General features: G+C 38.0%; 1 protein-coding gene across 6 annotated transcripts in view; it reads right to left on the bottom strand.

Annotated features, from left to right (window-relative positions):
• CHD8 (chromodomain helicase DNA binding protein 8) overlaps positions 1-16,223 on the bottom strand; it is a 58,415-nt gene that overhangs the window by 17,769 nt on the left and 24,423 nt on the right. For all 6 annotated transcript variants that reach the window (XM_070797143.1, XM_070797145.1, XM_019968397.2 and 3 more), the window contains exons 6-14: positions 11,721-11,903; positions 11,569-11,637; positions 11,145-11,200; positions 10,523-10,640; positions 7,718-7,801; positions 2,158-2,295; positions 1,642-1,763; positions 1,255-1,498; positions 161-337 (exon numbers count right to left, since the gene is read on the bottom strand). In XM_070797143.1, the coding sequence (XP_070653244.1) occupies positions 161-337; positions 1,255-1,498; positions 1,642-1,763; positions 2,158-2,295; positions 7,718-7,801; positions 10,523-10,640; positions 11,145-11,200; positions 11,569-11,637; positions 11,721-11,903 (1,191 nt within the window). The remainder of the gene's footprint in view (positions 1-160; positions 338-1,254; positions 1,499-1,641; positions 1,764-2,157; positions 2,296-7,717; positions 7,802-10,522; positions 10,641-11,144; positions 11,201-11,568; positions 11,638-11,720; positions 11,904-16,223) is intronic.

Genomic DNA, 16,223 nt, shown 5'->3' with positions numbered 1-16,223 from the left:
AATTTATATAAATATTATGACTTACAGGCTACCATTCCCATAGGCCACACCCACCACCCAATACCAAGATTCGGATTCTTCTCTGTGAAATTAATTCACATGGAATTAGGATTACTTAATTCTAGGTGTTTCTGGCCACAAGTCAGTGAGAGGAACTCACCAGGTCCATGTGCTTGAGACTATCAAGCAGTTTGCAATTACGGTTCTTTAGTCGATGGGCCTCATCAATGATGACACACCGCCATTCAATCTCACGAAGCTCAGGACAGTCTGACAAAATCATCTCAAAAGTGGTGATCAAGGCATCAAACTTGTATGCACCTGGGATGAGGCGCCCCTAAGCATGAAGGCAATAAAGTCAGAAAAGGCCTAAACTGTACCTAAATGAGAAGCTCTTCTGGACTACATATTCTGCATTTTATATTTAGGCAGGCCTAATAGAAAACACAAATTGCACCACCATCCACCTCTGCCACTGTTCATATTCCTGATAAACAGTGTCAAATCACTGAATCACTGCCTCCTCAACACACTCAGCTTCTTGGGAAAATCACAGACCTTACTGAAAGAAGCTGGACATTCTTGACTTTGCTGCATGCCTACCTCATGTATTTCAGCCCTACATCTTCTGTTGGTAAACACTAAAATCCACAAATGTTGAGCACTGCTGAAACACACAAGATAAAACTAAAAGTGAAACAGCCAATGTAGTATGTGGTAATATTGGTTACTGTCTAAAAATGGACAAAAGAATCCAATTATCTTAACAAAATTAAGAGCAAAATGACTTTAATAAACATGGGTTTCGGGAAATAAAAACGGGAAACTAATGGTAGGAAAAAAACTCTAAATGTTAAGAAACTTTTTCCAAACTTATATAGAAAAAAGAACTAATCTTGATGAAAACTTCAGCAGACTTAAAAAAAAAAAGGAAGAAATGTCTTATGTTCACCATTTTATGGATCAAGGAATTAAAAGTGGCTAAATGAATTTCATTCTGGAAAATTATTTCTTGATGAAAACTAATCAATGCTGGTAAAACTCTATTTAAAATGTATATATTCATAAATAAAGTCAGAATTTCCACTGGATCAAGACAGCAAAGTCGAAAAAGTGTCCTGCATAAAGTAGACAACACCACCTTACATCACAGAGAGTCTCACTAAAAGTCTTTGACTCATATAAAAGCTTCTAAAATACCAGGTACTTTGGCCTACTTTCCATGCCATAAGATTTGCATTATATACAACTCACCCGTGAATCTTTGCAGTACATTTCATATTGCTGTATCATCTGCCGGCTGGCCAGACTGCCATGGTACACAATAGTGTTCATCTCTGTCCATGTGTTGAATTCCCGCTCCCAGTTAGTAATTGTGGACAGTGGGGCAATGACCAGGAAAGGGCCATGGATGCCCACATTATATACTTCCTGCAAGAAGGCAATGGACTGAATGGTTTTGCCCAATCCCATCTCATCAGCCAGGATGCAGTTCTGCCTGCCAATTCATCACAAAAAAAGAAAAGCATGTCAAAAGAGACCATCTTATAAAAAGTACATAAAATGAACCTGTTTCTACAGAAAATAAATAAAAACAATCCCAGACTAAGCCTATATCTTGTGGTCCCACTCTTTTCCTACCTGTTATACCAATTAAAGAGCAGCCAGTTGACCCCTTCCAACTGATATTCCCGTAACTGGTTTCTGTTTTTATACTCATGTGACAACTCCAACTTCTTCCAGGCACTTGCCTGTGGACGATTCTAAAAAGTAACAAATTTGAATAAATGGGGTGGAGGCACTAACGAAATTAGGTAATACTAGGTAGTTCTAATAGGTGAAGTTAATTCAAAGACATTATTGCTTAAATTAAACATGTTAAATATATTCAAATTCACGACTTCACAATGACACTGTAATAACAAAAAAAGAGAGAGAGAGAGAAAACCCACTGAGCCACCAAGGAAGTCCAAGAATACTGGAGTGGGTAGCCCATCCCTTCTCCAGCAGATCTTCCCAACCCAGGAATCAAACTGGGGTCTCCTGAATTGCAGGCGGATTCTTTACCAACTGAGCTATCAGGAAAGCCCAAACTCTATGAGGAAAATAAAATCATTCCCTATATGGACTTTACACTCTAAATGCAGATGTACTTACCACCCTTTTGAGTTCTGGGTGCCTTGACTGGATGCGTTTAAATTCTCGAATCTTGCCCTCGTCAACATCCTCTTTGAGCTCCCACGTACTATCCTCATAGGGTAGAGAGCACCATTTCACCAGGTAGTAAATTACAGGCTAGGGGAGAAGAAGTCAGAGCTTTAGTGAAATGATGCCGTGTTCTCTGCTGTGATTTGAAGATTAAGCATTTGACTAAGTGTCAATACCTAAAAAGGTGCCCAAAATGTCAGGCTGAAAACATCAGCCATAGGCTCACCTGCAGATGCACTGTACTATTTGTGCCTTTGATCACGCTTCCAGACAACTTATCAGAATCTAGAAGAGAAATTTCTACCCAACACTATCTAGAACACTAATCACTGAAACATTACGCTCACCAACTAAGCAGATTAAAAAAAAAATTCTATATTGTGTTGAGAAGATATGGTACCCCCATTCCATACTATCCTCCTGGCACCCAATATAATAACAGTGGAAGCAAGGCTGCTTTTAGAAGTGAGAAACAGCTTAAATCCATAGGAACAAAGCAGGCCTGAAACTACTGGGCTTCTGAGTTCCTGGAGCTGTGAATGCAGGTGCTATTTCACATGAAAAAAAGAGCAGTCATATGGTGGTAAAGAGATTTCCTTGTGAGTCCCAGGAAGCTAGGAGATAACTACAAGAGGTATCACTGAAGACAGGTAAGAGTGAAAAGGGGATGCTGAAGCTCCAATCACACTGCTATGCTCTATGCAGGTATTCCAGTGGTAATATTGCTCCTATTCTCAGTACTTAAGATGACTTCTGACTTGACTGCATTTTCATTTGGGGCTTATATGAAGTAAGAAGAATTAGACTACGCCTAGACTGGAAAAAGTCAGTTTTCATTCCAATCCCAAAGAAAGGCAATGCCAAAGAATGCTCAAACTACCACACAATTGCACTCATCTCACACGCTAGTAAAGTAATGCTCAAAATTCTCCAAGCCAGGCTTCAGCAATATGTGAACCGTGAACTTCCAGATGTTCAAGCTGGTTTTAGAAAAGGCAGAGGAACCAGAGATCAAATTGCCAACATCTGCTGGATCATGGAAAAAGCAAGAGAGTTCCATAAAAACATCTATTTCTGCTTTATTGACTATGCCAAAGCCTTTGACTGCGTGGATCACAATAAACTGTGGAAAATTCTGAAAGAGATGGGAATATCAGACCACCTGACCTGCCTCTTGAGAAATCTGTATGCAGGTCAGGACACAACAGTTAGAACTGGACATGGAACAACACACTGGTTCCAAATAGGAAAAGGAGTACGTCAAGGCTATATACTGTCACCCTGCTTACTTAACTTATATGTAGTGTTTCATGAGAAATGTTGGGCTGGAAGAAGCACAAGCTGGAATCAAGATTGCCAGGAGAAATATCAATAACCTCAGATATGCAGATGACACCACCCTTATGGCAGAAAATGAAGAGGAACTACAAAGCCTCTTGGTGAAAGTGAAAGAGGAGAGTGAAAAAGTTGGCTGAAAGCTCAACATTCAGAAAACGAAGATCATGGCATCTGGTCCCATCACTTCATGGGAAATAGATGGGGAAACAGTGGAAACAGTGTCAGATTTTATTTTTTTGGGCTCCAAAATCACAGTAGATGGTGACTGCAGCCATGAAATTAAAAGACGCTTACTCCTTGGAAGAAAAGTTATGACCAACCTAGATAGCATATTCAAAAGCAGAGACATTACTTTGCAAACGAAGGTCCATCTAGTCAAGGCTATGGTTTTCCAGTGGTCATGTATGGATGTGAGAGTTGGACTGTGAAGAAAGCTGAGTACTGAAGAATTGATGCTTTTGAACTGTGGTGCTGGAGAAGACTCTAGAGAGTCCCTTGGACTGCAAGGAGATCCAACCAGTCCATCCTAAAGGAGACCAGTCCTGGGTGTTCATTGGAAGGACTGATGCTGAGGCTGAAACTCCAATACTTCAGCCACCTCATGTGAAGAGTTGACTCATTGGAAAAGACCCTGATGCTGGGAGGGATTGGGGGCAGGAGGAGAAGGGGATGACAGAGGATGAGATGGCTGGATGGCATCACAGACTTGATGCACATGAGTTTGGGTGAACTCTGGGAGTTGGTGATGGACAGGGAGGCCTGGCGTGCTATGATTCATGGGGTCGCAAAGAGTCGGACACGACTGAGCGACTGAACTGAACTGAATGTAATCATCAAGAAATCTCTAATCATCTACTGACAGAATACTCCTTAAAATAGCCAGCAAGAAGTGTGAAGATGCCAAGTGTTTAAGACAGACAGATCATGGAAAAACTAGAATCTATGTAATTTCTCTTTTACTTTTTTCTTTATTGTAGTGACTCGGGTCACTTTCTACATAAAGACATTTGTCCAGGTCACACATTTCCAGCATCATAACTTATTTTCCAAGAACTTTAATTAATATTTATTATAATACTTATTTCCACTACTGTGTAATGTAACAAGGATGACTAAGCTCATTTTGGGTCAGGGGAAATGGGCAAAGTTTTTATCCAATATTAGAAGTGTAAATTAGGGTACTAAAACACTTTCATCTGTCATGCCAGGTCTAATAACATTCCAGAGGGGCCTAATCAAAATCTAATTACTTTTGGAAGATGAAAGTACAAGTATAGTGATAGAAAGCATAACATTTTGAAGGCTAGGAAGGCTGAGAAGCTGAAAGTAATGAGAATAATGTAACAATGGCTAACCTGTCGTGACTAATAACTGGTCCATTCCACTGTCACCTCCCACAAATGAACAATAAGCAGTAATTCCCACCCCTAATCACAAAAGCAGAAATATGTGGTTTCTGAGGTATTCTTGTTAGGATTTAAAGACACTGCATTATAATGACTTTGAATAGCTAAGGTTCTATCTGAGTAACCTTGAAAGCTTATAAAACAAACTTGGGCTTTAACAGATGGAAGACTTTGATTCTTAGGTTCTACAAGCTTCTACAAGGATGACATATGGGAGCAAGTCACTTAGTTTGTGAGTGAACCCAGTCTGCCATCTAGCACTGATGTCTCAAGGCTCTGCTGTTCCCTACTAGTCACTCTGTAAGCAGGAACTATTTGAGTGATAAAATTTTGATGAAATGTGACCCTGTGATGTTAAACTAACAACTTACACTAGAAGTGAGAAGAGTTCTAACAAAGTGCTGGTTCATGGTCCAAGTAAATCTGAATAAAAGAGAGCAATGTTGAATTCACTGGTGGCTTAGATCTATATAACTGTTGGTTGGAAAATGAAAAAAAGTGATTAATGAAAGAAAACATGTCAGTTCAGTTCAGTCGCTCAGTCGTGTCTGACTCTTTGTGACCCCAGGAATCACAGCACGCCAGGCCTCCCTGTCCATCACCAACTCCCGGAGTTCACTCAGACTCACGTCCATCGAGTCAGTGATGCCATCCAGCCATCTCATCCTCCGTTGTACCCTTCTCCTCCTGCCCCCAATCCCTCCCAGCATCAGGGTCTTTTCCAGTGAGTCAACTCTTCGCATGAGGTGGTCAAAGTACTGGAGTTTCAGCTTTAGCATGATTCCTTCCAAAGAAATCCCAGGGCTGATCTCCTTCAGAATGGACTGGTTGGACCTCCTTGCAGTCCAAGGGACTCTCAAGAGTCTTCTCCAACACCACAGTTCAAAACCATCAATTCTTTGGTGCTCAGCCTTCTTCACAGTCCAACTCTCACATCCATACATGACAATAGGAAAAACTATAGCCTTGACTAGACGGACCTCTGTTGGCAAAGTAATGTCTCTGCTTTTGAATATGCTATCTAGGTTGGTCATAACTTTCCTTCCAAGGAGTAAGTGTCTTTTAATTTCATGGCTGCAGTCACCATCTGTAGTGATTTTGGAGCCCAAAAAAATAAAGTCTGACACTGTTTCCACTGTTTCCCCATCTATTTCCCATGAAGTGATGGGACCAGATGCCATAATCTTCGTTTTCTGAGTGTTGAGCTTTAAGCCAACTTTTTCACTCTCCTCTTTCACTTTCATCAAGAGGCTTTGTAGTTCCTCTTCACTTTCTGCCATAAGGGTGGTGTCATCTGCATATCTGAGGTTATTGATATTTCTCCTGGCAATCTTGATTCCAGCTTGTGCTTCTTCCAGTCCAGTGTTTCTCATGATGTACTCTGCATAGAAGTTAAGTAAGCAGGGTGACAATATACAGCCTTGACGAACTCCTTTTCCTATTTGGAACCAGTCTGTTGTTCCATGTCCAGTTCTGTTGCTTCCTGACCTGCATACATATTTCTCAGGAGGCAGATCAGGTGGTCTGGTATTCCCATCTCTTTCAGAATTTTCCACAGTTTATTGTGATCCACACAGTCCAAGGCTTTGGCATAGTCAATAAAGCATAAATAGATGTTTTTCTGGAACTCTCTTGCTTTTTCCATGATCCAGCAGATGTTGGCAATTTGATCTCTGGTTCCTCTGCCTTTTCTAAAACCAGCTTGAACATCTGGAAGTTCACAGTTCACATATTGCTGAATCCTGGCTTGGAGAATTTTGAGCATTACTTTACTAGCGTGTGAGATGAGTGCAATTGTGCGGTAGTCTGAGCATTCTTTGGCATTGCCTTTCTTTGGGACTGGAATGAGAACTGACCTTTTCCAGTCCTGTGGCCACTGCTGAGTTTTCCAAATTTGCTGGGATATTGAGTGCAGCACTTTTACAGCATCATCCTTCAGGATTTAGGAAGCTTTAGTTCTGGGGTTCCTAAATCAAGCTATGCATGAGAACCCCTTGAAGAACCAACTCTTGGTCCTACCCTAGATGTACTAAATCTGCACTTGTGGGAACAACCTGTTTAACAGCACTGATTCAAATGTAGTATATGTTTTAGAGACAAATGAAAATGCATTTACCTGATGCTGCACATGTGTGCTCAGTCACTTCAGTCGTGTTTGACTCTTTGCAACCTTATGGACTGTAGCCCGCCCGGCTCCTCTGTCCATTGGATTTCCGAGGCAAGAATACTGGAGTGGATTGCCATTTCCTCCTCCAGGGGATCTTCCAGACCCAGGGACAGAACCCGTGTCTCCTGTGGCTTCTGCACCGCAGGCAGATTCTTTACCACTAAGCCACTGGGGAAGCCCCAGTTCAGGAAATAAATAATTCTCAACAACATAGAGAAAGCTATGAGTCTATACAAGTATTTTTATATTCATATATTTGGAAATTGATAAAGTATTCCTTTCTCTATCCCCACCTCTCACCCTCAACTGAATGTCAAGGGTCTCTCATATAAAATCTGAGAGAAAATGAGACCAAGGTGAACGAGTCCTTGAAAATAACAGCTTCCAGATATCTGACTTCAAGAGAATCTTTCTCTTTAGTCTCTCTCTGTACTCCTCTACCTTCCCAATATTATTCTGAGGATCTCTCAGAAAAAATTCAAAAGTACCTTTTCAATCCAAGAATTTTTCAGCCAAATCTGAAATATAAAGGATGGGCAAGCAGACAGGCAGAAATCTTTAAGGCCTTTCTTTCATGTTCCTCCACGTCCCAACTCACCTCCCCATTGTCCTTGTCAATACTGTGAGACTCATCCAATATCCTATCCACCTCTACATAGTCTGGGTTGAAGGGCTCTTCATCCTAGAGGAATTATGAAACCAAACAATAAAACCAAAAAGATCACTGTCTAGGAAATTCACCCTTCCACCCAACCTTTAGTGGATATCCTTACTTCAAAATTTATTAAGAAAAAAGAAGGGAGTTCCCCATTTTCACCCTATCAAATCCTACACACTTACCTGTGTTTGCACCTATCTTCTCATGTTACCAGATCAAGTGTCACTACTCCGAACAGTGGCTACTCTCTCCATATATGCTTTGGATTTCATTCCTTCCTGCCTTCTTAGGAATCCCTCTCTAGGGCAACATTCCCATATTCTACTAGTTCACATCCTTAAAAAGACCTCTCTGACTCTCCATCCCCCTGCAACTATTCTTCTGTTCTGCTTCATACGTAAACTTTCCCAAGAGTTTCAAACACATAGCACCTCCATGTCATCACTTGAATACTTGTCCATTCATTCCACTCTTCTTTATACTTCCATCACATAATGAAACCACTCATCAAGGTCATTCATGATCTCCAAATTGCCAAATACAGTGGAAACATTTCTGTACTCACCTTAATTTATAGCTACAAAGTATTCAACAATTCATCTTTCTCCCGAAAGCACTCTCTAGGCTTTTCTGAGACACTATATTCACTTTTGTAGCCTTATTTTGGTTTCACTTTTTGTTTTGGTCAATTCTCAGTCACCTTTACTGGCTCTTTTTTTCCTAAGTCACTGGTATCTAACTTTGGGTGATATCCCAAGATAAATAACCCAAGGCTCCAAAGAGAAATCTCAAAGAAACCTTAGGGGAAAAAAATTCTTCCTTCTTACGGCACTTTCCCACTGATTTTTGTGGCCTATCTTTTCCCTAATATTTCTCCTATCACTCTGGCATAGTTATTAAGGCTTTAATAACAATGTATATGCTGATACATTTCAAATTTTAATTGTAGCCTAAAAAATCCAGTTTTGTATATCTATCTCCTTGCTAGACATGTTACAGAATTTTAAACTTAACATGGTCTAAACTAAAATCTTGATTTTCCCTAAACCAGTTGCTTCTAAGATCTTCCATTCTTTAATACCTGTCTATGTAAGCCATCATACCAATTGCCATCAATCCTACTTTAAAGTAAACTCAAATCTATCCCTTCTCTCCAACAACTGAAAGCACTCTGCTATAAAGCCATGATAATTTCTCATCTAGAAAATGTCAATGGCCTCCTTACGGCTCATCCTACTTTCACGCTTACTCTTCTCCCATCCATTCTCCAAAGTCTAGATGATCTTTTAAAGGTGAGAACTGGTTTATGTCTTTGGCTGTTTTAAATAGTCCAATGGTTTCCCCTTTTGCACTTAGAATAAAAACAAAACTAAAATGTCTGTAGGCACCTGCTTCTATCATATATAAATACCACTGTGCTTTCAGTTCCTCATCCTGTCTCGGGGCCTTCATATATTGCTACTTCCCATGCCAGCGGTACTACTTACAGGTGCTTACAGCCTTGCTAACTTCTTTTCATAATTCAGTTCTCAGTGAAGCCTTCCCTGATTATCCGAAGCAGGCATTTTTTAATGTCTTCCTATGCTCCTTCTTTGCTGGTACTTATCACAATTTGAATTATTTTAAAATCTCTCTCTCCCTCCCCATTAGACAGTGAGCTATATGAGAACACAGACCATGTGTGATCTGTTAACTGCAGTGACTAGCACATAAAATAATGAATAAATGAGTGATTGATTTGGCTAAATGACCTACCTATAAAGGCAAATCTGACTGGTACACAAGTCAGATTAGCAGAGCTTGGCTCAGTGGCCACAAATTATATATCTAGTATCAGCTGAAATGGAATTACAGTTTCACTGTACATTTCACAAATTAGGCTTTAAAAGAAGATAGGCCAAAAAAAAAAACCCTCCACAACCCAATCATTATTTTATTTTCATATAAAAAGAAATTATAAAACCTACATGGTCCTACTTGCTCTCTCGAAGTGATGTGGAATATAACTCACTTATTGACAAATCTGGTTATATAAAGTTAGCTTCATCAGATGTATTTGGCCACAACTGGCCTTTTTTTTGCTGAAGCTATATATTATTCTTTCTTTCATTCTTCTTATTAGACCTCTTCTTCTTTAGGTCTTAAGAAACTTTGAAAAAGAATTCTTTTTCTCAAGGCACTTAGTATATTAAATACAGATTTTAAAAAACCCATTTTGGAAAAGATATATGTACAAAAAGTTTTCAAAGAAAAATGGAGTGTTAAAATACAGCTCAAGAGATTCTCACAGATGCTCCAGTACTTAACTAGTAGTAATACTGGGTGTAAGATATTAAAGTTCCTGTATCACTATTGCTAGTTATACTGGATTAGAAATTTGAGAAAATAAATGTTCCCTCTTAATGATATGGTTGCTTATGTCTATAGATAACATCAGTTGTTAAAGACTGACAATAGAGGGAGAAGAATGCCTGAAGTGGGCCAGATAGTTTATCATCTGTTTTGAAAATACTTCATGAATATCAAACAACTCAATTTCAAAACATTCTATAACTTACAAAAAGACTGTATTTAACCTGGTAAAACAAAGCATAGGGCAATTAAATAAGGAGAGTCCAATGACTGAAATGAAACTTATATAACCATACATATAAAGCAACTATAAGTCTTTTGAACGGTCAGGGGTAACCCCAGAAATGTATGCTTCTATGAAATAAATGATAAGCAACACCTATCCCTAATTACCTCATGGAAGAAGTGTCTCATCTGAGCCATTTTGGTTTTGAAGCGCTTTAGTTTTTGATGGATCCTCTTATCCTTCTCCAGTTGCGAGATGGTAGCCCATTCACAGTGCAGATAGGAGCTAAAGAAGATGAAAATAGTCAGCCATGGTATGAGAAAGTGGAACTGGTAAGCTAGCGTCTGAGATGAGGAGATTAACCAAAAGCAGACCTAAGAGTATGTTGCTTCAATGGGGAGTTAGTCTCTTAGATCAGTGCCTCTTCAACTTGATTTTTTACACCAACCACTTAGTCTAGGGCTGGCTTGAAAGTTCACATTTCTAACGGGCTCCCAAATGATGCTAGTTCTGCTGGTCGATGGATCACACTGAGTAGCAAGGTCTTAATGTCAGGATTACATGGGATTTTATCAGCAACCACCCTTACCCCACTTTTCTGTAGGCAAATATTAATCAGTCAATTTCTGAGCTTCTCTCTGAACATTTTCCTCACTGGAAACAATTTGGGTGAGGAAAACTATTTAAAAAAAAAAAGGGACACATTCCCAATCAGGATAGACTATACAGGAGAACTTTTTACAACCCTGTGGAATTTGGGGTGAAAAGCTTTTTGCATAGATCACGTACTAGTTCTTGTACTTGACAAAGAACTCTTCTGCTTCAGTATACTGTCCAGAAGGAAGCTGGAAGAAAAAAATTACAGTTATTAATAACTCATTTGTCAAAGAGAATCCTTAATTTTAGCACACGTGGTAGACTTTCATACCAAGAATAAAATATATCATCTAGGATATATCACTGACTAAAGGATTAAAGAACTTAATCTGGCATTTTAATGCTAGAAGCCTGATAGCTGGAGAAAATAAGCCCTTTCTGGATTTAAACAGGTAAGTGAAAGAAGGGGCAATAAGACAGTTCTTACTTTACACCTAACTTTTCTCCACTATCTCTTGTAACTACATTGTAGCGATATAAACTGACATCCAAAAGTGCTCATTACATAAAGCCTGTAACTGTAGCATTATGGGCTAACATTGAAAACAGGCCTCACCTCCTTCTTCACAATACGCATAGAAAGCACTTTGTCTACAATGGCAGCATCTTCTTCACTGGGATTCTCCTGCAGAAAAGATGCAGTCAGTCAAACAAAGAGATTGTGAGCAGCAAGATATACATCTCAAATTGCTTAAGTTCTCAGCTTACCACAAAGAACTGCATGGAAGGCAAAGTCTCGCCATCTGGTTCCTGCACTGGCTCAGGAAGGATAGGCTCAGTTTTGATTGGACCAGTTACATCCACTTCTTCTTCTTCTTCATCGTCTGTGATCTTTATATCCAGATCCTCTGTATATTTTTTTCGCTTAACTTGGCGGTTTGAGCGCCTCTTCTACAGGGGCAAAAACAGTCAAAATAACTGCTTAGGTCTCTCAAAGAGAAAACCTTTAAAACTATTTGCCTATAGTCATGTACTTAGATTTGACTCCAAATTCCCTAGGAAAAATCAAACCAAAAGATGATAAAGAGCTTGTTTATCAAATTGTGTGATGTTAAACCATGTAACTTATTCTAGTACTGAGTAAATATTAATTTCCTGAATTCTTTCATTATAGTATCAGAATCCATCTGAAAGTAACCTGGGTACTATTGGCAAGAGGCACTGAAAAACTGAAATAAAACTCTTTAAACTCTCTACCTGCAGGGTACAATGAACTTCACACCAGGAGCAGCCCTGGAGTCCACTGGTACAAAAACATTGTTTCTAATTGTTTGTCTGTCTTAGTTCTAAAGTTTTGTTTGTTTAATAAATAGGATCATATTGCACATACTGTTCTGCTGCTTACTTTTTGTTAACATTTTTCTTGGAGATGTTTTCCATATCAATGAATTTCAGATCTACCTCATTCTTTCAAATGGTTGAGCAAAATTTAATTAAATAATCTCAGTAATAGGTGCAGCTCATGATAAAAATTAGGAAGGATGGAGAGAAAAAATTATTTTTCAGTAATGATTATAACCCCTGGAAAATCCAAAATCAAATGAGTCATTAAAAGCAGAACTACTAAAACTGATTTGTAAATTCAATTTTAGTACTTAGTAGTACAATTTAGTACAATCAATTGTACTAAAATTGATTTGATAAATTTGCTTGGCATAAAGTTAATTTTTAAAAATCAATGGCATTCTTACATAGACTAAGCCAGAAAATACAATAAAAGTCTTTTTATGAAAAAAGATCATCTTAAGTATTAAATTTAGTACGAAATAATGAAATACACATATAAACTCCTCAATCACAAAATTTAAAAAACAAATTTAACAAAACTTTTAAATTCGATAAGCTGATTCTAAAATTCAACAGAGAACTAAACATCTAAGAATAACCATAAAAATATGAAAAGGTATACTTGGCCTTATCAGATGTTAAAGCCAATATAAAGCTATACTGATTAACACAGCTTGGTACCTCTCCAAGAGGAGATAAACAGATCAATGAAATAGTGTCCAAATATAGATTAAAATACTTAGGTGGATTTAGAACATGATAAAAATAGTACTTTTAATCAGTGAGGAAACAGTGGATTATTCTATACATGGGATTGAAAACAAACCACTAGCCAAACAAATTTGTTTCTTGTATCTAGAGAAACAAATTTATAAAAAGATTGAATGATTTCAAAGTTTAAAAAAAGACAAAATTTCTAAAAGATGTGGAAGAATTTTTTTCTTTAAATAATCCTGGAGTAGGAAAGGTGTTTCTGATAAAGTGACTGATCAATTTGATCGTATAACTAAGAAAAAAAATCAATACAATAGAAATATGAGCAAATAACATGAACAGATAACTTTTGTAGGAAAAAAACACGAATGGCTTTCAATGTAAAATGATGCTCACACTCACAATAAAATTGTTACAACTGAAAACTAAACTACCTTTTTTTTTTTTTGCATCTAACTGAGAGGCAAAAATCTGAGAGTTTGATCAAATATTTGAAATAGGAACTCATACATTGCTGGTGAGAGTACACAGTGGCATGCAGAAAATTTCTATAGAACAAAATTTGACACTATCCATTGACCCAACAATTCCACTTCGAAGATATTATCCTACAGATAAATTTGTACATGTATACAAATCTCTGTGGGATTCTCTGGTGGCTCAGTAGTTAAAGAACCTGCCTGCCAATGCAGGAGACTCAATCTCTGAGTTAGGAAGGTTCCCTGGAGAAAGAAAGGGCAACCCACTCCAGTATTCTTGCCTGGGAAATTCCATGGACAGAGGAGCCTGGCAGTCCATGGGGCTGCAAAAGAGTTATATACAACTTAGCAACTAAACAACAACAAAGAACAACAAATCTCTGCCAGCATTATCTGTGGTAGTAAAAGACCAGAGAAAACCTAAATGCCCACCAACAGGGTTGCATTGAACAAATTATGCTATAGTCAAAAAATGGAATACTATAGAACTATATAAAAAGAATGGGGTAGACAAACAAGAATGAACAGTGAAGATGTGGAGCTGGAACTCTCACTGCTGGTCGATGTATAAAATGACAATCACTTCAGAAGGCAGCAGATTCTTATAAAGTTAAAAGGTCAAATGTTTACCCCACAGTCTATCAACTCTTGGCTATTTTGTTATGAGAAACGAAAACCTATGTCCACAAAGCATGTGTACATGTGTACCAAGACTATCCACTGCATCCTTACTCAAAACAGCGCCAAACTGAACAAACCAAATGTCTAATAGAATGAATAAACACTGTGGTATATTCCTAAAGTAAAATGTTTCTCAAGAAAAAAAAAAAGGAATGAACTTCTGATACATCAACGTGAATAATTCTGAACACCACTATGCTGAAAAAAGTGAGACCCAAGAGTATATACTATGTGATTCCATTTACATGAAGTTTAAGAACAGGCTAAGTTTAATCTATGGTTAACAGAAATGAGCACAATTGTTGCTTATGGGGAGATGGGAGGGAGAGGATGGTGAACTGACTGAAAAGAGGGTACCAGGGAACCTTCTGGGATGATGGAACGTGGGGCTTCATTAAATAATTTCTCTACTTTGGTGTCTATTTCAAATTTTTCATAATAAAAAAGAGTGTGAGGAAGAATGGGCTAGATCTATCTTTTCCAATAAAGAACTATATTCAAGATACACTGTTAGAGAAGAAAGTACAGCGCAGAAGAATAGGTATGGAATACTAACATTGAGTGGAAGTGGAATTAGAGTGCTCGTGAAAGCAAAGAATATTTCTGGAAGGATACACAAGAGTAATAACAGAAGTTACATCTGGGGAGGACAACTAGGGGACTGTGAGGCCTTCACTGCCAAGACTGGTATTTGAGGAAACACAATTAGGTCAATTAATTGTGTTTCCTCAAAGTCTGACATTAAAATCCTAACCCCCTAGTACCTCAGAATGTGACTGTCTGGAGACAGGGCCTTAAAGAGGTGATTAAGTTAGGGTGGGCACTACTGGATCAGTGCCCTTAAAAGAGAAGGGAATCTGGCCACATGCAGAGACAAGAGGGACACACGCACTGAGGAAGACCACGCGGGGACACAGTGAGGAGGCAGCCTCTGTAAGCCACGGAGAGAGGCCTCGGAGGCAACCAGACCTCCGGATCCTGGACTGCTAGCCCTCAGACCTGTCAGAAAATAAATTTCTGTTGTTTAAACTATCTAGCCCGTGGTATTTTGTTATAGTAACCCTAGTAAATTAATATACCACTTTTTTAATTTTATTAATTCTTGTATTTCTTGTATTACAAAGATTTGCCTTCAGTTTGTGTTTTAATTTTATTTTTAATTGGAGGATAATTACTTTACAATGCTGTGATAGTTTCTGCCATACTCACTTGGTGTTTTGATTATATAACACTTTATTTAACTCTGTTTATTTAACAAACATATATAACTCTTACTATGCTCTCTTACCTAAACACTGTTCTATGTGCTTTGTAAACATTTACATTTAATCCTAACAACTCTACTTAGTAGATATTACTATCTGTACTTTAGAGATGAAGAAATTGAGACACCACAAGGTTAAGTAAACTTGCCTTAAGTGACAATATTAGTAAATACTAGAGTTAACATGAGAACCCAAGAAATGATCTTGGTCTTAAACACTATATTATTTAGAGCATTTTTTGTTGTTGCTACATATGCATAGTTTTTATATAGTAAATATATCTATCTCTCCCTTTATGACTTGGAAATTTTAATACCCTCCTTAGAAAGATCTACCTAATTTTTTAATTACTTTAAAAAACTCATTCACATTTTATAAACTCATTCACATTTTATAAAGGTCCATGATTTCAATTTTTACATTTTGACCTTTGATTAAACTAGAATTCGTTTTTCTTAAAGAGTAATTCAAGAAATCCAGTTTTATTTCTTCATAAATGAGTAGTCATCCTAACATAATGTGTTAAATAATCTTTCTTTCCATTGATTTTTATTGATTTTATTATCTTTTTTCTTTTTTTGGCGGCATCATGTGGCTTGTAGTATCCTAGTTCCCTGACCAGGAATTGAGCCTCGGGCCCTCAGCAATGAAAGTGTGGACTTCTAACCACTGGACCACCATGCAATTCTCTCCACTGGTTTTAAATTGCCTTTTAACTTACATACTAATGTCTCAAAACTATCTGGATCTGTTTCTAGACTCTGTTATTTTTCACTCTGCTATTT

This window comes from Bos indicus, chromosome 10, assembly GCF_029378745.1.
Source record: "Bos indicus isolate NIAB-ARS_2022 breed Sahiwal x Tharparkar chromosome 10, NIAB-ARS_B.indTharparkar_mat_pri_1.0, whole genome shotgun sequence".
NCBI lineage: Eukaryota > Metazoa > Chordata > Mammalia > Artiodactyla > Bovidae > Bos > Bos indicus.
The sequence above is the reverse complement of the archived record's forward strand: the minus strand, read 5'-3'. Positions and strand labels throughout refer to the sequence as shown.